Source organism: Anoplopoma fimbria, chromosome 22, assembly GCF_027596085.1.
Source record: "Anoplopoma fimbria isolate UVic2021 breed Golden Eagle Sablefish chromosome 22, Afim_UVic_2022, whole genome shotgun sequence".
In the NCBI taxonomy this organism is placed as follows: domain Eukaryota; kingdom Metazoa; phylum Chordata; class Actinopteri; order Perciformes; family Anoplopomatidae; genus Anoplopoma; species Anoplopoma fimbria.
In genome coordinates this window covers 12621388-12648188 of record NC_072470.1, presented here as the reverse complement: position 1 = coordinate 12648188, position 26801 = coordinate 12621388, and the positions used below count along the sequence as shown (strand labels likewise).

Here is a 26801-nt window from a genome sequence, read left to right as displayed (position 1 = left end):
CGTTCTATACCATGGGAGGAGAGATACATAAACGCTTCAGCTGAGTCTTCAGATGGATTTGATGACATGGATACAATATACTATACAATACAAATCTGGTGTTCACATTTTTCAAGCTAGAAACTGCAAGGTGGACTGCGCTGAAATGCATCAGAAGGGAAACTGTGTAAAAGCTTGCAGTCGAGAATAACATTTACTGCTGTACAATAAACTCCATAACATTATGAAACAGTAGAGGACATCCACAGATCCAGTGACAGAGAATAACTTAACACAGAGGACCTGAACGCACCATAACACCGGCAGCAGCGGGGATGCCTCATCAACGGCAGCAAAAAATAATTAGTTTTTCCTCTGTTTCATAGTTTTTCCTCAAAATATGCCACGCTAAGATTATCATCTGATCAATCGAATCAATTCACTGAAGAAAAACAAAACCCAGAGAAATCCAGCGACTGCTGAGCTGATTTTTTTGGAAACACAACATGTGCTCCGAGTTTTAAATGAGAAATCCAGATCATTAAAATCTCATCAAACAACTGTCGTCTATGTGAATATATGGAGGAGAAAATGTCTACCTGAGCAGAGCGTGAAGTCTCTCTCCCCTCTGTGTGTGTGTGTCGATATCACCATTTACCAGAGTTTCGTTGTGTCTTTCAGTGCATGCAATCCCTCAATCATAATTTAGAACTGATCATCTCCGACAAACAACTGTTAGCTATGAAACCGCAGGCGCCTATTGTCAAGTACCCTGTTTGAAGACAAAGAGCGTCGCTATTTCTATCCACTATCGTTCTACAACGTGTAGAACAAGTTGCGCAAATCATATTTATTAAGCAGAAAGATGTTGTCAAACCGGATTGTTATTTAGACGTTTTATGAACTGGAAGGACCTAAACACGAAATGATCACGAGCTCTGAGAGTGACAAGATTCTACAATTAGCTGCTATTGTTGCCTTCCAACATGGCTGCCACAGTGTGTGGTATGCTACTTCAAATCTCTGTCCTCCAGCATATCAACTGTTCCTAACCCCCCCCTCCACTTTGCCTTGTCATCCCTCCACATCTCATCTGTTTATTTTTTATTTCACTTGTACGGTGCTTGTGGTAAAATACCAATCACACAAATTAGGGGAATCAATCAGAATCGCAAAAAAAAAAAAAACATTATGAAAATTATACAATTAGATATAACAACAACATCTCCTCCAGTTAGATTTTTTTTTTTTTTTTTTTTTTTTTTTTTTTTTTTTTTTTTTTAAGGCGACACCTGCCCTAATTAAACAATTTCTGACATAATTTTCGCGTTAAATGGCAACACTGAATGCATTCCGTCTGATCCATAGAGGAAGCTAACGTGCATACAGCATTGACGCATGATCATATGGCATAAATAAATATATTTATACGTAATTAGTTAGTTGCAATTCTGGATCGTTAGCAGATTATTTGAAGATAACCATCAGGAAGCCCGTGGCTGGAGCTGCTGTTATAATTACCATGGCGGGGACACTGGAAACACATCTGTCGTAGACGTTTCAGATATAACAGCATGGTGATTAATTCCATCTTTTGGGGGGGATCTGGGCAGGTTAAAGAATCACTGGTTTACACTCCCATTCCACTCTGAATCTATTTGTACCAATAGGGACGACTGGCATTCATTTTTTTAGAAATAAAACCAGAGTTGCTGGTCCCCTGAAGATGTCTCATCACTTTAGAAGGACCCCTTCAACTAAGCTCTGTCATCCAGCTCCTCCTCCACTCACCTTTTAACAACATTTCCTCACTCTCCCTCCTCAGTCTTCTCCATCCATCTCATCTTGTACCTATATTTTTATACTGGCACAGCAGCAGGTTCTTGAATGTCTTCTTGAATGTGGCGTTGCACAACGCGTAACAAGCCGGGTTGATAGTAGAGTTGACGTAACACAGCCAGTAGCCGATAGCCCACACGGTGTCGGGGACGCACGACTGGCAGAAGGTTGAGATCAACACCATGACGTTGTACGGCGTCCATGTGATGATGAAAGCCAGCAGGATGGCGAAGATAGTCTTGGTCACCTAAAGAAAAAAGGGAAGAAAAGATAGAAGAAGGAGTATGAGAACACTGATGATATTCTCTCCTCCTTTATTTATTTCACTGTGGTATATAATCTATTTGGTGAGAATTTAAACTTGTTTGAGGTACTCAGTCTGTGGTTTTTTGAAGGCACAAAAGCTGGTTTGAAAAGTAAGCACTTCATTATAACACAATGATGTCGCTGTTCACTCTGAAAGATTGATCACCTCGAGTCCTTTTTAAATCCTCTGCTGATTGATATCTAGAATAAACTGACATTGGTGAAAAGCAACGATGGAAGAACATCTTTCTTTGATTTTGAAGTACAATGTGAAACAAAGAAGTAGAAAGCTTTTCTTCTGAAAGTACAGATTTCTTCTGAACACCACTTGTTATTGTGTAATCATGTTCTCACCCCAACATTGACATAGAAGTCTATAAGATCAGATATTAAGATTATGAACATTGTTTATTGTCCAAGACCGGGTCATCGGACTTGAAGCTGATGTTCTTGGTAGACCGTCTCCCTTCATTGTTCTCTGCTGGTTAAAATATGCATTGTTCAAAAAACTCGTGTAGTTTCTATGGTTAGACGTGGTTGAACCGCCTACTCTCTCACGAAAGGCTAAGAAAGACTTTCAGGCAAAAACGACCCCACAATGAAATGTGTTTGAGTGGGCATATTGTTTCAGTTACTGATGAGACAATGAAGTACGATCCGGGACAGAAGATCCATGAGTTGGATCTTCTGTCTTGGATTGATTCATTAGCAATGAATGTTATTAGAATATACTGATTCTTCTCAAACATCGACATCAAAGCCATCAGCCAAATTGGCACCAATGACCCAAGGCCTTGCTTGCTGTCTGAACAGATCTTTAGAGCTTCTTTACAAGCACCAAAAACTACATGTTTCAATGGATGTTTTCTATACTTATGTTCATTCATTTCAACCATCAAGTCTACACTTTAATCTCTACTGTGAGCGGTGTTTCATGTTAAAATATGCCCAACCAAAAAAACAAACAAACAAACTCATCATCAAGTTATGCATTTTGCTTCAGACTGACTGATTAAGATCAGTGTCACCATCAGGGTGAAGCTGAGGATGAAGGAAAGAGTTTTGGCTTTGAAACATATTAATATATTCCTTATCTGTAGCATTCTAGTCGGCTAAGGCTGAATAAGTCAAACTCAATCGACAACAATCTGTCAAACTGTAAGCAAATAATTCAACTGACTTAGGCACTTCAAATATTCCATTTCCAAAAGCATCACCCAAATGTGTCAATCAGCGGACGGCAAGTCCTTCTCCCCTCAGAGTTCAGGCAGCTTCCCACCGCAGAGGCCTCTGCTGGGCTCGGTTGGCGAAACAAGACGCGTTTGCCCACCGGAAATTAGCATGAGCTTAGCCGGCATATCGGGACATGCCTACGCAAATCTGTGCAGACCCCCCCCACACAGTAAATCAAGAAGCTCATACCGCGGTCTGTCAACATACGCCCACTGTCAGCTAGCAAACGTAGGAGTTACAGGTTCCCCTGAGTGATTGGGGCTGTGCCTAGTCTTACAGAAGTAGGAGAGAGATATCCGTAACCTTTCTTCAAACATCACAGAGACTTCGCCCACTGCTGGATAAGGGATGCGGCGGAAAGGCGAAGAGGTGAAAAAAACAACTTTTTTTGTGCAAATTAATCAATTTTTTCCTCTCTTGTATGCAAAAAGAGACCCGTGTCTGAATATTATCCATTCTCTGGACTTGGCCATGACGATGAGGGCGATTACAATATTTCCAGCATGCACCTGCACGGGCATCACTGGGATGCTGGTCCAATTGTATTGGACGTGATGGGTTTTGCTCTCACCTGCCCCAGGGACTGCAGATAGAAATGAGCTAGAAGATAATTGTGGTACAAAACATCTTTTTGCCTTTTTATACTAACTAACTGACTCGCAACTGAACAGCTGATTTCTAATGAATTCATGAAATGAGTGCTGGCTGCTCCTGTGCTGCCGTCTTCGACATCATTTTTAAATCGTGTGTACCATACATACCTAACTACCTGATGTAGAAATGTAATCACGAGCCTGTGGTGATTAAGATGAGTGCTGGACAAAGATGGGGGTTTTAAGATAACGCTAATTTTAAAAAGCTCAGGGGGAACGTTCCCGAATGCCATCTGTCATTCTGAACACTAACGAAGCGAAGGGACCGAGACTCGACAGCAACTCGTCAGCAGCTGCTTCGTACCGTTTACACGCAGGTAAACTGGGAGGTCCCTCGTGTAAACCGCCATATTGTACGCTGCCATGCAAGAAACCACAGTTTTAGCTGTGTTTGTTGTCATCATAAATGATAATGCTCTCTTCTGTGTCTGGATGAAACCAAAATCAAGTCATTATTTGGAATTACAATGTCCAATCGGGCAAACCGTTGAATTGGCAATGCATACTATAAACATTTAACCGTAAAAATAAGTTAATTTTCACTTTCACTATAAACTCTCATATCTGCCTTTGTTTTCTTCCACTATCAATCAAACAGTTTCATGTAATGTCCATCTATAAGTCAGCTTACAGGGTATTATTTATGCATTTACGCCTCATAACATACTTTCTTTTCTCTGGCAGCCATCTGTCTTTTCCTCTTCACTTGGCTTCTAGCAATGCTTGCAAACTTTCTTGCCACAGTCCTAGGACGGCTGATTGGGATTGAATGCCTCTCGGCTCCCTCTACAGGGGGGACGATCTCTATAGCTGTGATGCATTCGTCCCCGGCCTGCTTCGTTACGATCTTTATCTTGGACCACCTCGAGGAGTTGATCTTGGAGACTGCAGGTTTGGCAGTTGTCGCGGCGACTGGGATGGGATTCGTTGCGGCCTGTAACCAAACCGAGAGAGTTTTGTTAGGAACTTTTACAGCCAAGGTGAACTATTGTAGGGTGCATCAAGGTGGATGAAGTTATTGTACGCCTTCGCCAAAAGCGCAAAATAAAGACTTGTTTTGTGTAGTTCTTGTCTCTTGCCTTCTCCAGTCGTAACAACCTCACTGTCAAAAGTAAATAACTTCTTCAATAAGTGTCAAGGCAGTCTCAGTGTGACACTTAAATTGTGTTTCTTTATGTGATTTGACATTGAGAGTTACATACAGGAACTCAATAATACAATTGAGTATTCTCTAAAGCTAAATAATAAACTTAAACCAACAGACACCAGTGTTAACGGACTTTTTAAAGGTTTCTCACTGTGTGCGTTGACGTATGTGTTACAAAAGTGAAAACAAAGTACAAAAAATTAGAGCAGTAAGCAAAACAAATGACTCAATACAACAACTTCATGTGCATAAGTAAATATCGAGAAATGAAAAAGGTCAATCCCCTCAGGAAGCAGGAAAAAGGCCAGAAAGAACATGGATGCCAGGGTTACGTTAGGTCAACAATAGAGGATGTGAAGTCAGAGCATAGAGAAGGACACAAAGTGAGTCCAACCCTTTGATGAATACTGTAACATGGAAATGGGAGCAGAAGGATAATGGAGGCCAGTGATTAGTTTGATGCAGATGTTGATTCCTGCTGAGTAGATTTGGATGGTGGAGGACCAGGTTCTTTGGATGGAATGACCTCGGGGGATAATTGGCGATAAACGTGATGTCCAGAGAGGAAAATGAGAGCCGGTACGTGGCCTGATACGCCTAGAAAACAGTTTCAGCCTGTTAGCTGAGGGGTTCATTTGTTCAGAGAGTTTGGAGTCTAGGGTGATGCCTCAGAACTTGATGGAGGTGTTGGCATCTCTTCAGATGACACATGGAAATGTCCAGAAGATGTTTTTTGTTTTTTTAAGTGAGTCTGTTGTTGTTAGTCTGGATCCCGCAAAGTGCTTCTGAAAGAGAGTCAACGATATTTTCGCTGCTTCTGCAGGTAAAGGTAAGGTGCATGGATAAATTAGAGGCTCCACCCAAAAAGTCTGGATGAATGGGTCGAAACGTGTTTATCAAAGCTGAAAAGTTCCACCTTTGAACAATACTTGACAACATGGGGTAAGTTACTTATATGATAAAAAAAAAATATGTATTTGTTGTATTTAATAGCAACATTTGATTACCTTATTTTCTTTGTAAAAACAGGATATTTATCTAATATCTAATATGTATCTAATCATTTATCTATTTCTTAATTTTGAAACAAGAGATATTTAATTTGCTATTACAAGAAAGAGATGGTTATGTAATTATTAGAAAACGATGGTTTGGGGCAGCTGTGGCTCAGTGCTAGAGCGGGTCATACAATCTCAAGACCGGCGGTTCGAACCCTGCTTCTTCAGTCCATGTCGATGTGTCTTTTGGGCAAAACACTTTACCCCAAATTGCTGATGTATGAATGGATTTAAAATGTTAGTCTGATGGGCAGGTGGAACCTTGCATGGTAGCCTTCAGTGTATGAATGGGTGAGAATGGGTGAGAATGGGGGTGAATGACATGTAGTGTTAAAGCACTTTGAGTGGTCGTAGGACAAAAAAAGGCGATTTACAAGTAGAGGTCCATTTACCATTTGGTTATCCCAAGAAAACAAGATTAGCTTCCAATCTTGAGGAATTAAAGTTAAAAAAAAAGAAACATTTGTTGTCCATGGTGTCATCTCTGTATGTGTCATGAATGTCTTAAACCTTGAAGAGCATGGAATGAACAAAACAAAGGTACCCGAATGTTGCATACCAACCTCAGATATCACCTGGTTGTTGGTGTTGTCCTTTGGTTCTGTGGGGGGAATAAAAGCTGTGGACGAATCGTTGGAGCTCTCTTTTTCCTCCTAGATAGATAGATAGATAGATAGATAGAACATCAACTTTGAAGCTTCAGATTAGCAACAGCTAACACACACTACATGTTAATGGTGTGTGAGTTAGCACCTGTGTGGGTCCTGGGCTGGGCTGTGCCTGAGCCTGAAGAGGTTTTGGTTCCTCCACTCTGCCATTCTTCACAGCCTCCACTGCAGTGGTAGTTGAGTCTAGACTGACTTTGGGAGTAGAGCGGGGACTGGCCTGAGGACTGGTCTCATTGTTATTGTTCTGCTTTAACAGGTGACTCTTCATCAAGCTGGGAGTTCTGGAAAGACAAACAAGCTCAGCCCACTCCTGTTTATGCTGTTACACCAACGACTGCTGCCCCAAACATGAAGATAACTCTGTTGTTCGTGGACCACACACCACACACCGCAATCATTGGCCAGATTGCAAACACAACAATGTGACTTGATATAGACAGGAAATAGACCACCTTCAGAGTGATGCTCAGAGAACAACCTACTGCTCAACATCATTAAAACCAAGGAGCTGATTGAAAGGTCAATGGAGCTGAGGTGGAGCAGGTGTTAAGTTCCTGGGAATCAGCATCACAAACAACCTGGCATGGTCTTCATACATCTCCATCCTGGTGAAGAAGCCAATGATGTTCTGGGCGGTTTTAATTTTAGAGCCCTCCTTAGACAGTTTGTAATATTTCAAGTAAGGATGCTTTCTATTGCTCCTCAGTAGAAGTTGACAAGAACTTGGCACAGGAATTTTGCCTTCTTAAGAAATACAGCTGTTTATTAGGTTATTTAATTGTCATTGCACAACAGGGTTGCACAACAAAATACAGATTGCAATCTCATTTTGCTACACAACAAAAACAAAAAAAACAAAAGTGGAAGGCGGAGGACGAGCTAGTGAGTCTCACAGCCAGAGAAAAGAAACTGTTCTGAAGTCTGTTTTTGTTAGCTGATACTTCTGTATATTGTAAAAGAAAGTGCAGCAAGATGACACCCAGATGTCTTTCAGACGATCTGGGTTGAATTAGTATCCGTTGTTTGGAATGAATGACCTTTATAGTGTGTCAGGAGAAGTATGATCAAACTAAACTGTGAAGAAGATTCTCCTCTTTGGGAATGATGGACTGTATGTGGATTTGGTGGAGGAAGAGGGACTAAAGGACTGTGAGGTACAGTCAGACCATGGTTGACCATTGCAAACACCAACAAACCAGCAAATGATATTGTCAAAAATGTTGACAGTGGCAAAGATCGTGGGACTAATTGTGTTAATTGGGGGTTTGGACTGGTTTTTCCTAGTCTAAACTATACATTTCAGCTCCAGGAGGAGCAGGTTATATGCAAATGCTTCACATGATGTGGAACAACCCGGCCATTGCGTTACAATTAATGCAGGCTGGGAAAAGGCCCAATTGGACCTGAAACTTGGCTGGAAGATATGGCCCCTGAAGGCGGCTTTGACATTTTTTTGGCAGTGTTTCATCCAGAGAAAAATTGGATAAGGCAGAAAAAGTAATGCCGCACAAGGAAATGCATTCAACAAATGTTCAACAAGGGTTCAGGACCTCGGGGAACATCACGTAGGGATAGAAAGCCCGCCAGCGAAGCAATTTCCCAGCTACAGCAGGACAGCTTGGGGTAGTGTGTGTTAGACCCCTGGGTTCTAGCTACTTTGGCAAATGGTGAAATAATTACATTTTGACACACAGATCATCACCAGCTCTCAGGGTATTACACATTTTCTCGGCCCTGCAAAGATAGGGGCCTGCCTCCCGTCTTAAACTTTAGGCGACCGACTTCAATCACGCTCTCAGCTTCCCTCACCCTACAGAGGGTTATGGGACTTTCCTGTTAGAATAGTTTCAATTAGGCAGGCGGTTGCAAATGGCAAAGTCTCAAAAGTTGTTGGGTATGATTTCAGCAGCAGTTGGTGTTGATCCCTATGGCTCTTGAAGCAACCGTGTGAAACTTCAGAAGATGCAGTCATGAACTGCACTGCGCCCTTCAAAAACAAGTCCCTTTTAACCAAAGGACTCCCTCTGGGGAATAATCCATTCTAATGGATTTTACTGTCTACAGATGTCTTCCTATCAGGTTGGGGTTGCAGTCAGGGAAGGAAGGATGGTGAGGATTGTGTGGAAGCGATGTTTTGAAGTTGAGACCAGTCTAACTGACCCTGGTAGCACATATCCCCATCATCTTCCTAATACAAATTAATAACCCCTCCACTTTATACCACATACATCAACAGAGGGGCATCAGTTGAGTTGAAGCTCTTCTGTTGTCCTGACTTGGCAGCCAATTGTGAGACTTGGTTTGTGGGGTTAGGGAGCCCCACAGATGCTTTGTTTGACCATGTAATCCATATATCTAGTCATTACAATCTGCCAGGACGCTCACACACAGCTGTTTATATGTTATAGTGGAAATTAGTTGGGAATTCCTGGCTAGAGAACGTCTGTCGCTATGGGTGGTCGACAATATTCCCTGATGGTACTAGTAATCCAAGCTAAAAGACCTTGGTGAAAGTCTGCGTGAGGTTGAAAGGGATCAGAAGTTATTAATATAACTATGGATCTATGATCTATATCTTGCCATCTCTTGTCGCTCAAAACAGCGCTGGATACTCTCATAGATGGCGAGCCAAGCCTTCTAAGGTTTGTCACAGGATTGATCCATGGTTATAGCCACAACTTTAAATTAAGAAAAGGTTGGGATTTCTATATTATGCCATGCCATCTTGTCTTTTTTTTTACTCACATAAAGTTAGTGGTTACTTGTATACTTCCATTAATTTGATTCCTTACTTTATTCCTTTCTTCTCTTTCTTCTCTGGTTTGTGTTTGGAGACCCTGCTCCTGGAGGCAAGGGAAATGTGGATGTACAGGACTGTCATAATGATGACAGGAAGATAGAATGCTGCTATAGCGGTCCCAAACGTCACTGCAGGGTTCGAAAGGAACTGTAAAAAGAAAGAAAAAGACATTTATACATGCATTTTATACAATCCCTGAGTTACCAGTTTATTATGTGCATGTATACAGTCTAATGCATCCAATCGACATACCTGAAATCTAACTCTTGTTCACACTGTGTTGCTTAAACTATTCCTTTTCATGGTTGAAGTTAGTGGTGGTGTTGCATCATATTAAAAGTGCATCATTATAAATATCCATTTATACACATTAGGGTATTAAACATACTAGAAAAGACCAAAAAATAAGTGTCTAAATCAAAATACTTAATTATAATTAACTGTTAAACCATGCTATCAGTTAAACCGTTAACATTTATTTTCAATATTGAAATATGAAAAATAAAAAACCTGAGCAAAAATCCGATCCGGCGGCACCATTGACAAGCATTTAGAATAACTATATAGAAATATCTTCTCTATGATGGTCTTATTTACTTGTGTGGGTCATAAAGAGCCATCAATATTAATTTGAGGCTGTTCCATTAACAGTTAAAAGTTCCTCACAGAAACTTTAAAAAGTAGCAAGACACAGAGCAATAAATCTTTGTATGTCTGCGATAATGTGTGTATGTTTTCTTCAAATATTTCGGGAAGCATTCATTTGATCTGCTTCACACTTGGAGGGGTGTATTGCTGGGGAACCAAGAGAGTGCTTTGATGTATGCAGTGCAATTTGGACATGAAATATGTTTCATATTAATTAACTTTGAATAAACCAGTGCAGGAGCGGGGTTGGGGCTTCGGGGCTCTGCAAACAGTCGAGTCAAGCATGTTGCCAGCAATTGGCTTTTAAAGAGTTAGATTTGCTGCTGGATGCTGGATATGGTGCACGGATGCTGGGTTACTAACGTTATACGGATGCTGGGTTACTAACGTTAAATTGATGATGGTAACCCAACTATACTAACGTTACAACCAGACACTTCTCAAGTTAACTCGAGCAAGCGGATAGCCAACTAGATGAAGAACGTATTTCCCCCTAGTGACTGTGAGTAAGCCGCAACTTGGGTGTTTTTTTTGCATAACTAAGAGTGTATTTCGCTGGTTTAAGACTTGCATCGCTGGGATCCATCCAGCCTGATGCCCCCAAATGGGCCAAATGAATGGTCTGATTCAGTTGCAAAAGCCACAGACTGTGTGATGTTGTGTGGTGTCTATAGCTACTGGAGGGACCATCAACCACACCATGGTGGCCATAGATCAACAGGCAGGGCGGACTGGGTGTGTTCTATTGGCTTTCGTTTTATTTACTGTACCTGAATGTAACACTCTCCAGGTGGCACTGTTCGCTGTCCAGCGATGAACTGCCAGAACAAGATGGCGGGAGCCCACAAGATGAACGACAGGATCCACGCTGCTGCAATCATCAGCCCTGCCATCTTGGTTGTCCTCCTTGTCGGATACGACAGGGGTTTGGTCACGCAGAAATATCGATCAAAGCTTATGATCAATAAATTCATCACTGAGGCATTTGAAACAACATAATCTAAAGCTAGCCACAGGTCACAGACCACCGGCCCGAGTGGCCAGTAGCCAACGATGATGTAGACGGTGTACAAGTTCATGCTGAAAGCACCGATGATCAAGTCAGCGCATGCTAATGAAAATAAGAAATAGTTATTGACAGTTTGTAGGTGGCGGTTTACTTTGATGGAAAGCATAACTAAAATGTTCCCCGTGACAGTCACAAAGCTCAAAGATCCAGTAACCAGTGCAATGAAAAACATCTCCAGGGCCTTATACGGGCTCCCTGCCCTCGCTTCTTCGTCCACAAGAGAGCAGAATGTTGAATCATTGGAGGACATGTTGCAGGAGGTGTTGGAAAACAGGTCAGCTGATTGGATGACCGATGAGCCTGTAGAAAGAAAGAGAGAGGATTAGAAGATGGACAAAAAAAACAACACGAGGTGTAATGGCGTATATCTGTTAAATGACAGTACATGAACAGAAAAAAACAAACTCAAAACAGCAGAGATTCAGCTTCAAAATAAAAGTGCCTAAAGCTGATCATAGTAAAAGTAGAAATAATAATAATAGTAGTAGTAAATCAAGTGGTAAAATGGTCTTATTTCAGTCACAGCCACAAGACAGTTGAACAGTGAAACCCAAAAGAATCCACTTTTTTGATTCGGAGTAAAATGACTCCGAAAATAATGTGAATATATATTGTGTGAGTGGTTTATACCACCGGATAAGCCTGACTGAAGTTCCTAGACATGAGTCATGTATTTGTGCTGATGATTTCCAGCTTTGCTACCTTGAAATGAGCTTGGGTTAAACCCTCTCACTCACAGCAGAGAAGCTGCTCCTCACAGATTCTGAAGTCACTTCCCCTCGCAGCCCACGGACTATTTGAAAGACTTTGGTACAAATCAATCAATTCCAGTGCATTTCCAGGACAAATATGTTCACCCAGGACAGTTGGTTCCACATCAGACCCACGGTCTCTGGACTGGGGCCCAATCCAAAGGCTCTCCACCAGCTGAACCACAGAGGACTAGAGTTCAGAACCACAGAGTCCACCAGCATACGCACAGTTTTTCATTGTTTTTGCCTCGTTTACTTAGTATGTGTCGTCTTATATGTGGGTAGGCTCATTGTCCAGAACTGCTCCAATCCAAAGAGACTATGGCACAATATAAAGGGGCAGAAAATCCAAATTCATTTTTTTAAAGGTGCAAGATACGAGTTTTGGAGCTTCCTGTTGTCTTTCAGTTGTCTCCGGCTAACGCTGCTAACAGCGCTAACGTTGAAAACTATGGGGAAATAAGAGTTTAAACCAGACAATAGTTCCTTCCATAGACTATAATTGTTTGTTGATTAATAATGTTAGATTTTTTAAGTGAACTATTGTGAAGTTTTCAATAGTTACCTTATATCAGACTGTATAATTGATGAAAATCAAGGTAGCAGAAAGAGCTTTTTTTTCAATATAACTGACAATACATTACAATACAATGAATCTTTACTGTCCACCAGGGTAGAATTTGTGATTTGTGTCAGTAAGTGTCAGATTGGAACCACTCGTAGTGATCAGTTGAGTCGATGTTCTAGGAAAACCTGCTAACCTTACCTCCATACTGATGAGGATCTTGCCTCATTGACTAGAACTGATTGAAGAGAACTTATTACAAGAACTGTTTTTGTGATACGACAACTCGATGTGGAAATTAATGAATCGCTTTCACCAGAACTCCATTGCTACATATTCGCTCGGTTACAACGATGGTTCGGTGCGGTCAGCTTGCTTTGAAAAGGTGACCGCCTCTAACGACACTGATTCAGACAAGAATATTACAATCCTGGCGTAAATGAAATGCTCCAACCTGCAGAATAATAATCAAACACAGTCCTGTGTGCGTTTATGCCAGCGCCACTTCAAAGCACCCTGGGTATTTAAAAAGCGAATGCACACCCTCTACCCCAATCTGTGCTCGAATTCAATTTAGGCCATGGTTTCAAATACACAGCGCATTGTTCTTTCAACAGCATGCTGAGCAAAATCAATTATTCTGTTAATATTTAAACTACTTTAACAAAGAGACTGGCTGGCTCTTTTAACATTCAGCGAATGCATGAAGTGCTTAAACATTAAAAAGCAGAACTCCAACCATTTTAAACCTTCAAACATTATCTTAGCATGTTTTTTTTTCTTTCTAAATAATGATGCGAAATGCGTGTTTAAAAAGCGTTTAAGATGGACATTAAGGGCTGTGAGGAGAATAAGATAAGATAAGATAATCCTTTATTAGTCCCGCTTAAAGTGCACACAAGAGACATAGTAGAAGAAGACAAGATAAAAATAAATAAATAAAAAAAAAAAAAAAATAAAAAAAATAAAAATAATAAAAAATAAAAAATAAAAAATAAAAAATAAAAAAAAATAAAACAAGTATTATAAATAAGCAATAAAAAAAACAGTAGAAAAAAACAACAATAACTGAAATATTATATTTACAGACAGAGAAAAAAACAAAACTATTTTAACTATTTTAACTTTTTTAACTATTATTGCAATCTACCCACATTTAAAAAAAAAAAAAAAAAAAAAAAAAAAGTCTCTACATTCAATAGTAGTTGTTAAAGAGTTGATTTATTTCTCCTCCAATCACAATCACCCACTGAAGATTTTGCATAATAGTAGCCGGCCAATCAGGTCGTGCATACCCAGATATGTCAACTCAGATATTTTCCTCAGAGTACCTTTAACTAATGAAAATATGAATGTTTTTTAATAAAGCTGAACCACTATGTCTCACATTTTTTTAGTTTGACCTTATCATCAAATAAAGACTGGAAGGCTCTCTTTGTTATTCCCCTTTTTTGAAAAGAGGCTATCAAGCGGTCGCAAAAAAAACAAATATCGAGCAATCTCTAAACTCTCTGTCTTGGCTCAGGTAATTGAATCCATGTTCAGTGAACAAATAAAAGAGTACCTGGCTAACAATTCTATGCTATCTACATTTCAGTCAGGATTTCGCAAAAAAACAACATAGCTCTGTCACTACTGAATTAGAAGGTCATAAACAATATACCTGGAGCCCTAGACAATACGCAGTGCTGTCTGTCTCTGTTCATAGACCTCTCTAAGGCCTTTTTCTTTGACCACAAAGCTTTAATTGGACGAATTCAAGCTATTGTTTTTCCAAACATGCAGTTGGGGGATCTGCCAATTATCTCATCCACAGAACCCATGCTTTTCAGTGAAGAGTGCACTCATTTGAAAGTCGCAAGGCCTCAAGGGGGGGTACCACTGGTTCGATTGTGGGCCCTTTGTTATTCACTATATGCTTCAATTGAAATTGGCAGAATATCCCAATCTCAGTCTGTCATTTCTATGCAGATGACACTGCTATTTATTTCTTTGCACCCACTACTGCTAAGGCGTTTGGGTATTTTCAGTATGCATTTGACAGCTGCAAACTAAACTTATTTTACTTTTTACTACCTCAAGAATGGGAAGATCAGAATTGTCTGGGGAAATTCTTACCAGAAATTGTCAACAAATTCAGTTGGTATCTACTTTGGTCGAAACATTGCATTATTAAGCCCACAGACACCGCAAGACCAGTCTGTAAAATATGTTTTAGAGCGATGCAGACCAAGAGAGCCAACAAGTCCAACTTGGGAAAGAATCTCACAAATCAAGCGTTCAGAATCACAAGTATACAGATCAACAACACAGTCATAAATGATCGATCTATACTCAGTTAGTACTGAGTAGTAGTTTTTTTGCAAAAAATGATTTCTCATCCAAGAAAATGCACTTAGTAGAGTGCAGATTTCTGCCAGGTAGTTGTATTGATTCTTAATAAAAAGCTGTTTATAAGAGATTTCAATCATAACGTTGACTACAGAATCGTTTTATAACATAATCTGGGGATATCAGATTACCGTGCATGCCAATGTAATAGCTTTAACAACATAAATCCAGTGACCTTAATCTAATTATTTACAATAATCCAATTATTAATACTAATTCATTGTCAAAAACACACCTGCTGCATGTATGAAAAAACAAAGAAACAAGAAAACAATGAACAATTGTATTATAAATGGTAAATGGAATGGAATTGTAGAGCGTTTTTTTTTTTACACTGCATGTCATCATTCCCCCGTTCACGCGCTGATGGCCGGGGCTCCCAATGTCTGCAGCCTTGAATCCACACCACACAAAGAGAAAGGGACTTGAAAAGCTTGCGTTCCATTATTCATTTTGAAAAGACGGGGAGTCCGGAGATGCGAATGGGGCTGACGTCATTCCACACACACACTGCTGACCGACAAACAAATAAAAAAAGAGATGAGTTCTTCTGAAGAACCACTCGCCATGCAGCCACCACGCCAGACAGTCCCTGTGCATTCCACCTTTAAGCTGTACGTCAGAAAAGAGCGTCCACCACATCAGTCGTTCAGTATTTATTCAGATTCTTTTGTTTTAAAAGAAGTTCTGACACTCTTTTCCTAAATTTTGTCCACTGTGCGTTGCTTCAAAACTTATCTTTTCATGTTATTATGCATATTTGTTACGCACTATCTGTGTTATTACATTACAGGATCAAATCACATCATAGTAGGGATATATTTCATCAATAAAAAAAATATGCTAATGCAATATTAACCTTAACAAACGTAAAAAAAAAAAAGAGTTGACAATGTGTTCTGATTAGTATCTAAATGATATAGGATGGAAAACAAACACTGCTGCGTTGTATTGGAGAGATATTTCAAACTAAAACTTGAATTATTTGTATGGAGAAATGCTACATGGAGGCAGGTCAGAAACATACATATTTGTAATGTGTAACTCTGCTTCTATAAGATACCTTTTATTATTACCATAGGTGATTTCAGCTGCAACACCACATCTTCTTAGGCGACTTTAACCCACAATGTGTGTGATGCAACACCCGGAATAACCAGATCTTAGGACTCTCAGATGTATTCTTAACTTGTATATGACAATATTTTAGCTGTGAAACGGACCTGGAAGCTAATGAAAGAAATAATAAAATTCTAATAATTCAAAGTGGTGAAGTGCTTTGATATCTAATAAGGTAGATTTGAAGAGTTTGAAACTTTTTCATAACGGTGGCATTCAAATTGAATAAATATAAGGCCCAGTGACTACATTAGTATTTTCCCATCTATTAAAAACGATAGATAAGTAAAATCATTTCCTAATTCACATCAGATTTTTATTCTAAAGAAATATTGCTTGGTTTGTCCTTTCTAGGCTACTGTAGGAACATGGCGATGCAACATGCAGGTCCCCTGTGTAGAAATAAAGGGCTTGCTCTCAGGTAAAAAAAAAAAACAAAGTTATGAATATTTCATTCGGTTTCTGCTAATAGATCCCCTTAAATGCTCCACACTGTCCCTTTAAACAAGAGTCGAGCAGCCCTCTGAGTCTGTACTTCACAATGATAATGTTTTCATGTTGATATCATTTTCACAAACTTCAGCTTTTCATTTTAACTGGCTAAATCTAAAAAAGTGGTGTTTGTGTTGTGCTGTAAGAACATCAATGCATTTTAGCATCTGTAATAAATCAAACTTATAGATATGCACCAATTAACTGTGCTTTTTTTGCATTAAAATATGATAAAAGATTGTGAAATTCAATTTAAAAAGATATATATATATATAAATGTAGCAACATTAGGTGTGTTATGCTCTTAAAGGCACCTATCTATGTGTTTTATACGTCATTTATGTGGGCCAAGTGGAGCTTATTCTGGACGCAGTGCTCATTGATTATGTAATACTCGTTATATTCATAGTTTGAGGGTTTTTTTTTTTATGTAATCATTAAACAATCTCAAAAAAGGAAGAAACAAAAACTGCAGCGTGAAGACTATACTGTATAAATACCTGTTTACAGCTCCTTTAGATCTGCATGTATTAGGTATATATATATATATATATGTGTATATATATGACCTAGTATGTCCACATTAATCTGGTAAAACTGATGTTAAAAGACATTTTAAATGTGCAGTAATCTTGAGGACAGTCTTGTCTAGTGAGGGTCGGCGATGTTCTGTCAGTAGGAAGACGAACGCATTCTGAAGGTCAGTTTACACGTCCAGTGACACTGGTTACTATGGTTATCTATGTTAATTCAGTCAGTCCATTACCATGTACTACTCATCAGCCCTGATTAAATCACAGCTTTATACTCATTCCTTTGTCACGACAACAGAAAATGAGAATAACTAAGTAGCTAAGTCAAAAACGATATTCTCATTAATAGACGATCACATTTGCAACATTTTTCTGATTTCTCTATGAAAAGGCGCTTTCCATTAATACAGAGATCAAAAAAAAGACATTCCAATTCCACTTCAAGGACGCACACCAGTCCACACACACACAGAAGACTTGGCCCGGAGTCTTCTTGAAATATACAACACAGGCCGTGGAGATGCACATTACTATTGATTTCATCAGCAGCATCTAGCACACTCACATATACAGTACATGAACAGCCGTTGCAACATTTATATCGCTCGAACATGTGCATACGCCCGCACCGTCAACAAGCATCCAGCAGCCTTTTGAAATGTCATATTAAATTATAGAACTGCAGATGTTGGACGGTTTCGTTCCTCATTTACCGACTGCAGCTTTAGAGCTGGGAAAGAAAAAATGTAAATGTATGCCGAATACTACAGACTAAGATAAGATAAGATAAGATACTCCTTTATTAGTCCCACAGGATTACAGCAGCACAGGTTATAGTGCAAACAAGATCAAAATAAGTATTATAAATAAGCAAATGAGCAATAAAAAAACAGTAAAGAATTCACAGTAATTGAAATATTATATATACAGACAGAAACTATTATGTTTTTGTTGTAACATATAGTTTGGTTTATTTTTGAAATGTTGGGAATACTTGATGCTCTGTGATTTATCCCTGTGCTGAAATCAAAAAGAAATACATGTTCAATTTTTGAAAGGGAGGCTCAAAAATGAGGAAGAAATCCTAAATGGTCCTGAGGGAAGGAAGCTGGTCTAGCAGTTTCCCCAGCAAACAAGCCCCTGTGGGGGGGCCGGCTGCTGCTGGATGGTAGGAAGTGTGGACCGGAGCAAACAAACACTAAACCCCCACAGGAGCCATCGCACAGCCCACAGCATCAGCATCAGCCTGGTTATTGGTCCACTGTGGGGGGGAGGTATGGGAAGCCTTAAAGACCCTTTATGCTTGTTATGTCAAGATCGGAAAACAAATTATGATTCCACAAGCAACGGAAAGAAAGAAAATCGATTAAAGTGCACTTTTGCATTTTGGTAAAAAAAAAAAACCATAAATAATAATAAGATAGAAAGTCTTTGTTCACGTGGCTTATTACAACTTTGCTTTAAATTTAAAAAAAAAAATTTGATGACGCGCTACACATTTCTGCGTACGGTCGCACTATTCCACTCCGACAGAAATCTGTAACGTCTAACATCTAACACTCACACTCGACTCTTTATTCTTTTCCACGCGCCGTTCCATCAGAGAGTGAAGTCGCATTAAGCCAACTATAATAATTACAATATTTTTTTTACAGGTTCCCAGAGACCTTACTAAATGAACAAATAACACGGTAAAGTTGTTAGAGGTGGAAGGGATGTCAAACGTGATGAGATCAGCTAGGTTCCAGTTGCACTGATGCGGTGGGTCGGGATGTTCGCTGGTAATGAAGCAGACTTCCAGTTTGGTTACGTAAACTCATTGTCCTCTTAAATTTCTGCTGATGTGTGTGTTTTATTTGCGCTTCTCTGCCTGTTTTTTCTACACCATGAAAAATGTGTTTCTCGCTTAATATTAAGAATTCTGCAGCCACTGCGTGTCTCATGGGGGAGCACTTGACTGCTCTGACATCCATAATCCCCCAAAGCACTGCTGTACCAACTGCTAGGCAATGCAGGCTTGGTAATTTTGGGAAATCTCAAGAGAGTTCCTGCTGTCAGTGCAGAATCACACAGACAGTCCAGTGGTGTCGGGTTACTGTATCCCCAAAAGAGTCTCGGAAAACAGGGAGAACCAGAGGAGGAGTTGGAGAAACCAAGAAAGCAGAAGAGGAGGTCGGACCCCTCTGTTTGGATAAAGTGCCTTCAAAGAGAACATACAGCAGTATGGGGCTACAATATCAGACCCGGTTCCCACTGGTTCCCCTCAGTCTTAGTGTTAGGAATCAGCTGGCATTGCCCTTGAGCAAGGCTCCAATATCAGATTTAATTCAATTAGACTGAGGTCAAAGGAAATCTGCACCTTTTCTGTCTCTACCTCTCTCTTCATCTCTCTCTGTTTTCCTTTGGTCATTCCACTGGTTTGTTCTAGGTGTGTGTGTGTGTGTGTGTGTGTGTGTGTGTGTGTGTGTGTGTGTGTGTGTGTGTGTGTGTGTGTGTGTGTGTGTGTGTGTGTGTGTGCGTTTTATACCCCCCAAGCACATCATAGCGTTTCCAATCCAAACTTCACAGTGCAGGCCAGCAGCGCTCTGTGTGAGCACGGTTGTGTATGCAAGTGTGTGTACTGTGTGTGTGTGTGTGTGTGTGTGTGTGTGTGTGTGTGTGTGTGTGTGTGTGCTAAATACATTAGCTATTCTATTTGACACATTCACACTGTAATGGAGCGTCTGTCTCTCCAGCTCCGTACTCCATCTTGCTTTATGTTATTATTATTTTCTCTCTCCACGTTATTTTGCTCTAGTTCCACGAGGCGGTGCGACACTAAATGGTACGAGTCCTCAGTTTGAAATCACCCATCACCACCACAAACACACACAAACACACACACACACATATAATCCGTCCCTCCAGTCAAAGCCACTTCTTTGAAGGTTGTTTTGAATGTGGTTCATCTCTCTTACTGGCCACGCTGTAGCCATCCATCTGACAGTTGTTGAGATGTTTCAGACAGACCAACCAACCAACCAACACAGCTGGCTAAAAACATTGATGAAATAGCATCTGGTAGAGTTAAACAATGTAAATGACCACAATGTCAAGTTACTATTACTGTTCCCTGTACCATTACGCTAATTGGCTCTGCTTCTACCCTGAACCCCTTTTGCTTTCTCGCCTTGCAGGTTTCCATGAATCGTCGTGGTACCTGGACCGTGGTCGTGCCTCCTGCTGCAGCCCTGCTGACACCCACTGCTACTACCTTTAATATTATTAGTCACATTACTATTACTATTCCCTGTACCATTACGCTTATTGGCTTTGCTTCTACCCTGGAGTCTTTGTGCTTTCTCGCCTTGCAGGTTTCCATAAATCGTGGCTGTACCTGGACTGTGGTGGTGCCTCCTGCTGTGGCCCTACTGACACCCACTGCTACTACCTTTAATATTATTAGTCACATTACTATTACTATTACCTGTATCATTACGCATATTGGCTTTGCTTCTACCCTGAAGCCCTTTTGCTTTCTCGCCTCGCAGGTTTCCACGAATCGTTGTGGTACCTGGACCGTGGTCGTGCCTTCTCCCTGACTTTGTTTGATGACCTTTAGCCACTTTTAGGCTTTTGCCCACTTACCTGTTCTGTGTTGCTGATGCCTCTCCTGCCAACCATTGTCCCACATCCCCTGAAATCCTCAATTCTCCAGTGTGCTCACGCGGTTTTTCAGGTGTAATGGTGATTCTGGTATACCTGAGTAAATAGCTGCTATGTTCTCTGCACATGTTTCGTGCCATGCTCCAGCTCTCTCAACCCCTTCCAGTTTTACATTGACAACAGACCTGCCTCCCTGTGAGGGTAACACCAGACAATGGGCCTCATGTGACAGATTGGTTCTCAAGCCAATCATTTAAGATTATTTTTCGCATTCGCCAGTTTCCTCGTACTTAGGATATTCTATTAGGGATGAACAAAATTCAGTCGACAGAGGGACTAGCTGTGTGCAGCTCCGTCACTGCAATCACGCAGTTTAAACATTTATACAAGCAATGATGCAGCTTACTGTCTTTAACCTGTATTCATGTTGATTTTGTCTTTTGACCATTAAATAATGATTTGTTTAGCTGGCTGTGTGTTTCTGTCCTCACCAGATGGTGACTGTGATGAAAAGTTTGTTGTTTGTCAACTGAAAAGAGGGCAAAGAAAAAGAGATTGAGCTGTTTTTAATGTTCAGGTGTTTCCCTGTGGATAGGGGTCTCTACACAAACAACATAGAAACACGAAAACGTCTCAAGAAAACAGCTTTAAATTGAAATGTCTTAAGGCGCTGTGTGCCTTCGAGCCAGCTTCTTCCACACCTTGTTTACCAGAAATGTCACTTTAGGTTAGACTAAATGAGCACAAAGATATTTTAAAAGCAACGATTCAAACATGTACTGTTCAATCCCTTCATCCTCCAGAGGCATTTCAGCAGGATACACTTAATGCTATTAAAGTGTGCTTTGTGATTAACATCAGTAACAATTATAGCCGCGCAAGTTCTGATGGAAAAAAACTTTTGTTGCATTTTTTTTTCCCGCAACTAAATTCCCCCAATGTCACATCAGAGATCTGCCATGATGCTCTTCCACTGGAGACGTCCTTATCTACATTTCATCAGCACTGTTCTGGGTATTACATATCTGTCTCCTTTAAAAGTTTTCTGTCTCCATCAGTGCATATTTCTGTCTGTCTGCACATTGTACAGAAAACGTTATTATGCACCATCTAACGCTGCCCCACATCGAGATGAGAACATTTGAATCTAGTGAGTGAGACAATATGTTTTGCAGCATTCAGTAAAATAGGTCAGCTTACAGAACTCATTGTAGTTACTACAGTATGGAAAAATATCTGATATAGGAAGAGTGCAGCATATTGTAAATTCTCAATTCTGTCAGTTAAGAAAGTATTGAAATACATGCATGTCCACAGGACTAAATCTGTCCAATAACAGAATGATGTCATACTCATGACTTTGTAAAGAAATGCTCTTTTTCCTGCCCGTATCATTTCCATTGCAGTAAGGTTACCATCAATGTAACTAAACATGTATACTGATGGATCTGATGCTGAGAAAAGGTAGATTTGAGTTTCCGTCAACAGTAAATTAAAAGAGGAGCACATATGAAGATGAAACATGCAATAATAGAAATAAAGGTTAGTCTCTAATATAAGCTTGATATGTCAAATAAGAAGGATCATTTACAAAAGTCAGTCTTAGACGTCTAAGACCATTCTAAGACCTTCTTCTTCAAATTAATTAAATAATACATTAGCAATGTTAGCACAATCTGCTTCTAATCCTTCCAGACTAGTTGTCCTCTCTAGCTTTGAACAGTTGGCATAAATCCTCCTCTTCCTCTTGTCAAAGCCCTTAGCCCCTAATTCCTCTATCGCCCCTCTGCATCCAGCCGCTCTCTCTCCCACTTTACATCCCTCTGTGCCCATTTTGATGCCAGCTCACAGGGAATGTGCCAGTTCCAACATCTGGGGCTGACGCGTACACAGCCACAGCCACACACACTAAATGCAACATGACAACTGCAGTATCCTGGAAAAAACTAGGCCAATCCAGGGTGGAAAGAACTACAGGTTGTAAGGGATGCTAGTGGCACTGTGAAGGCTTCATTAGGATGTTCCCCCCCGTCCCCACCATCAGCAACAAATCTTATATGTCCCCAGAAGACCCTGTTTACTAAGCTCATGCAAACACGTATGGTACTTACTAATCTTCAATTTATATGCAGACTATTTCCTTGTTTCCTTGTTTGTTCCCTTTTGTCAATAAAAAAACAGTTGATCTCAAGGCCACCACTCTTTCAAATATCTTTTTTGGTCTGGCCAAGAAAAAACAGAAGATATTTAGTTTAATATATATAAAACAAAGCAGTAAATCCTTTCATTGGGGTCACCGAAAGAGACTATACAGTCCCATCACGTTCCTAGACTCTTGACGTGTCTTTTGTTGGGAAATCTTGTGTTTTCTGTTGCGCTGCCTTGATGTTGTTATCAGACAGTGAACATGTACTGGGGGGGGTTACCATTTTTGACTTTTCAACCCCAGCCACTCAAACATATGGTGACTTATGGTTCTGTCAGAGAGCCGCCCTTCCTCCACCTCCACAGCTATAACGATTCAATCTGGTCCGTCCTCTGAATTCAGAGACAAAATAGACCCAACCTTAAAAAAAATCTCATCTATTACACTATCCATTAGGCCTGTTGTGTATTTTCCTGTATTCTCTCCTCTCTAGACCACCTTTTTGTGGCCAATGGCGCCAACGGGAACAGGCTGGGAAAGGCATGGCCCTACGACGGAGTCACGAGGACTCGGGTTGGTTGTTTTCTCCGTCCTTGTCTACACCCCCATGCTCATTTACGCCTCACCGTGTACTCTCCCTTCACTCCCCAGACCTGTCATCCTCAAAACCATTCATTAGGTGCATCCAAAAATCACCTGTCAGTCCTGACACCTGTTTCCACTTTTTCTCATCAGCCCTGCAGCTTTTAACCATCTCTTTCTCCTCGCACATCTTGCCAGTTCTTCATAGTTGCCGTGTACTTCTTGTGCTTTCTACTATATGCAATCTACCTGTAACCTGGCTTCTATGATTTTTTTGTATCATTCTACAACACAGGGTTGCACAATGAAATGCAAAAATGGAGTTGAACTGCCTTTGTGCTGCAGAAGGGGAAATAAATGGGTCAGAGATCTCTTGATTGTCTGTATTCACCCGATGTGACATCAACAGATAATGTGCATCCTTTAACAAAAATATATAAGATGATTATGTAACTCAGGAAATTGACTGATGGGGAAAAAATAGAAGCCAAGAGACCACCTTAAGCTTAAGAGAACATACTCACAAAACCATATGTACAATCCAAGAACAAAGGAAACACAAACCTTTTCTTTGGATCCGATTAAATCAGATGAAAAAAATCTATTGAAAAGGCCAAGAATCAAGGAAAAAAGCATCCAAACAGAGTAGTTATTGAGGTGAGCATTGTGGTTTAAAGCTGGGCTGTAAAATCCCTTTAGAATCATCAGAGAAGCTTTAGAAACCTCACAATTGTTTGATCCGCTTAGAGACATTTTAAAGGTAATCTGCGATGATCCAAATGTACACAAACTGTAAGCCTCGCCCCTGGAACTCAAACACTTTACCCAGAATAATAATTCATAGGTTTGCAGGTACAAGAGCTTGACAGACACCATCACAAAGCAGCAGCTCTTCCACTAAGTCATTTCATTTCTTTTCTTTCTTTTCCAAATAGCAACTAAAGCATCCAAGTAGACCAATCATATGTCAGAGTATCTTTATAAAAGCATGTGGGTGGCAGTTAATATCAGTAGGATCTCCTTTTTAGATTTACTGTGCTGTTCAAAGCCAAGTCATCCACCATAATAAATATTTCATCGAAAATGTGAAGTCATATGAAGCTTAGCAGAAGATCAATCGATCTTTTTTACTTGCTCAATCATTTACATTTCTCTATCCCTCTTTCTCTGCCGCCTCCAGCTCAATCAGCTGGCGTTGGCTGGCGTTGGCTCTTTGAAATAAACCAAGATTACATTTTTTTTTTGCCAAGATCTCCATGAGCTAACTGTCAACTATGTTATTTCAGTACAAAAATAAATATATCAATGCCAGCATCAAATGTTCTCCTCGTCTGTTTTCAGCGTTTTTCGTTGTCGATAGCAAAGCCCGGCGTTTGATTCTGGTGATGTTTCTCTCAGGTTGCACCACCTGCTCTTTAATAAGCCTGGTCTTAACTGCTAAGTCAGTCTTTTTTTTGTTGCTCTTGGGCTGTTTAAACCTGTGTTTATACTGTTACCATCTGTTTTGGGCTGCTTAGTTGGTGGGGAGGTTTCTAAGTAACCAGTCTGGGTAATTTGGAGGGGAAGCCCGTTTTTTCTCCTGTTTTCTAGTCGGCTAGGGAGCTCAGTATGTGTGTTTTTTGTTTCTGCAGGGAAAATTGAATTTCTTATTTTCTAGAGTGATGTGATGCATCATTTAAACTTCAGCCTGGTCTTAACTGCGACTGGTCTTTAGAGATGCACGTTCCCCGTGAATCCCCAAGCAGGCTATTACCTAACAGCACGCATTGCTAGGAAACGTTGGTAACAATCTACCACTGGTTTGCTATTGTTATGTCAATTATTTATAACTTAAAGCAGTTGAGAGCAATTCGCAAAAAGAACGTGATGCAGTTCCTCTGAAATCTCATCATTGTGTACCTCTTTGTCCACTGATAAAGAGCACGCTATATCAGATTTACCATGAACTCCATTTCCCTTCTGTCTCAACTCCCAGAATGCAGCATCACTGAGTGTTCACTACTCCCTGGTCAAGACACATCTGCTTCGTTTGGTCCCCTCTCGATGACCGCTTCAGGGCGCAAAAGGGTCAGAAAAGCAGGTCCTCCACAAGCTCCACGGCCTACGAGGAGAAACTTCTCTTCTTCTACTCGTTCTCTCGTTCACATCGCTTCATCTGCTGCTCCGCGCCATCCCCAAAACATATTCATTGGTTGGTTTCTATCCAGAGAGCAAGCACTGATTGGCAATCTCAAACACAATTCCCACCAATCGCACAAATTCAAATAAGATTCAACAACCGTGGAAGTGAAAAAAACACTTCTTTTCATGTTCCTCCACTCCGCTCCATCACACACACAAAAGTTCAGTTTCTGAAGTAGCAGACCAGAGAAAGTCAAACATTATAACTCTTATTTTTGTTTATAAATGATATTGTGCGTGGAATTGGGAAACCAGTTCACTGAAACATGAGGTAGGACTGGTTTCTGTCATTTAACAGCTGATCTCCACTTTAAGGAGGGATTGGAAACAAAAGATTTATTGTGGGGAGAAATTTCTAGTGTGCCTGCCTGCTGCAAGAAATGTTAAATGATGGTTAAATGGAAATGAGAAAAATAAAATGATTCATTTTTAAGAGTTATTTGTAAGAGTAAGACAATTGGGAGACTTTTGATAGTCTTGTATCCTGGAAGCAAGTGTTCAGTTTAGTATATAAAACAATAATTTGCATTTATAAGATCCTTTCAGTAAAATTGTTTTTTTTTTTATAAATTATGGGCTACTCGGAAAATATGAAAGATTTCTGTTTCATGGAATCGGAGGGAACAGTGCGTCTTCCTGGTGTTGTCATGCTGTTTCTGCCTTTTGGAGGGAGGTTGAAAAGATGTTTAATGCAGTGAAGCCGTGTTTTAAAGCACAACTTTGCTCTGTGATCATTCATCTGATTATTTTTGAAGCTGCTAGCGTAGATTCAATCAATTTAGAACGATTATTAAATGTAGTCTATCCTGGAACGATAACAGAAATGATGATTTTCAAAAAAAAAAAACATTGAGAAAGGTTGTGTTTTTAGGTCTTTTTTTTGAAAATTGTTAGTTTCTCTAATCGCCTTTTAATAAGACATTTAACATTTTAGAATCTCACCCATGAAACCAGCAATATGCAATAACATATTTTATGATTGTAATAAAAGCAAA

At 40.1% G+C, this 26801-nt stretch overlaps 1 protein-coding gene across 1 annotated transcript; it reads right to left on the bottom strand.

Annotated features, from left to right (window-relative positions):
• Positions 1-1819: 1819 nt before the first annotated feature.
• chrm4a (cholinergic receptor, muscarinic 4a) lies at positions 1820-11692 on the bottom strand. The gene is made up of 6 exons (XM_054623991.1): positions 11102-11692; positions 9676-9830; positions 6969-7164; positions 6779-6865; positions 4678-4944; positions 1820-2065 (listed from the first exon to the last, which is right to left on the bottom strand). Exons 1-6 carry the CDS (start codon positions 11648-11650, stop codon positions 1820-1822), a joined length of 1500 nt encoding a protein of 499 aa, XP_054479966.1. The 5' UTR covers positions 11651-11692.
• Between the last annotated feature and the right edge of the window lie 15109 nt (positions 11693-26801).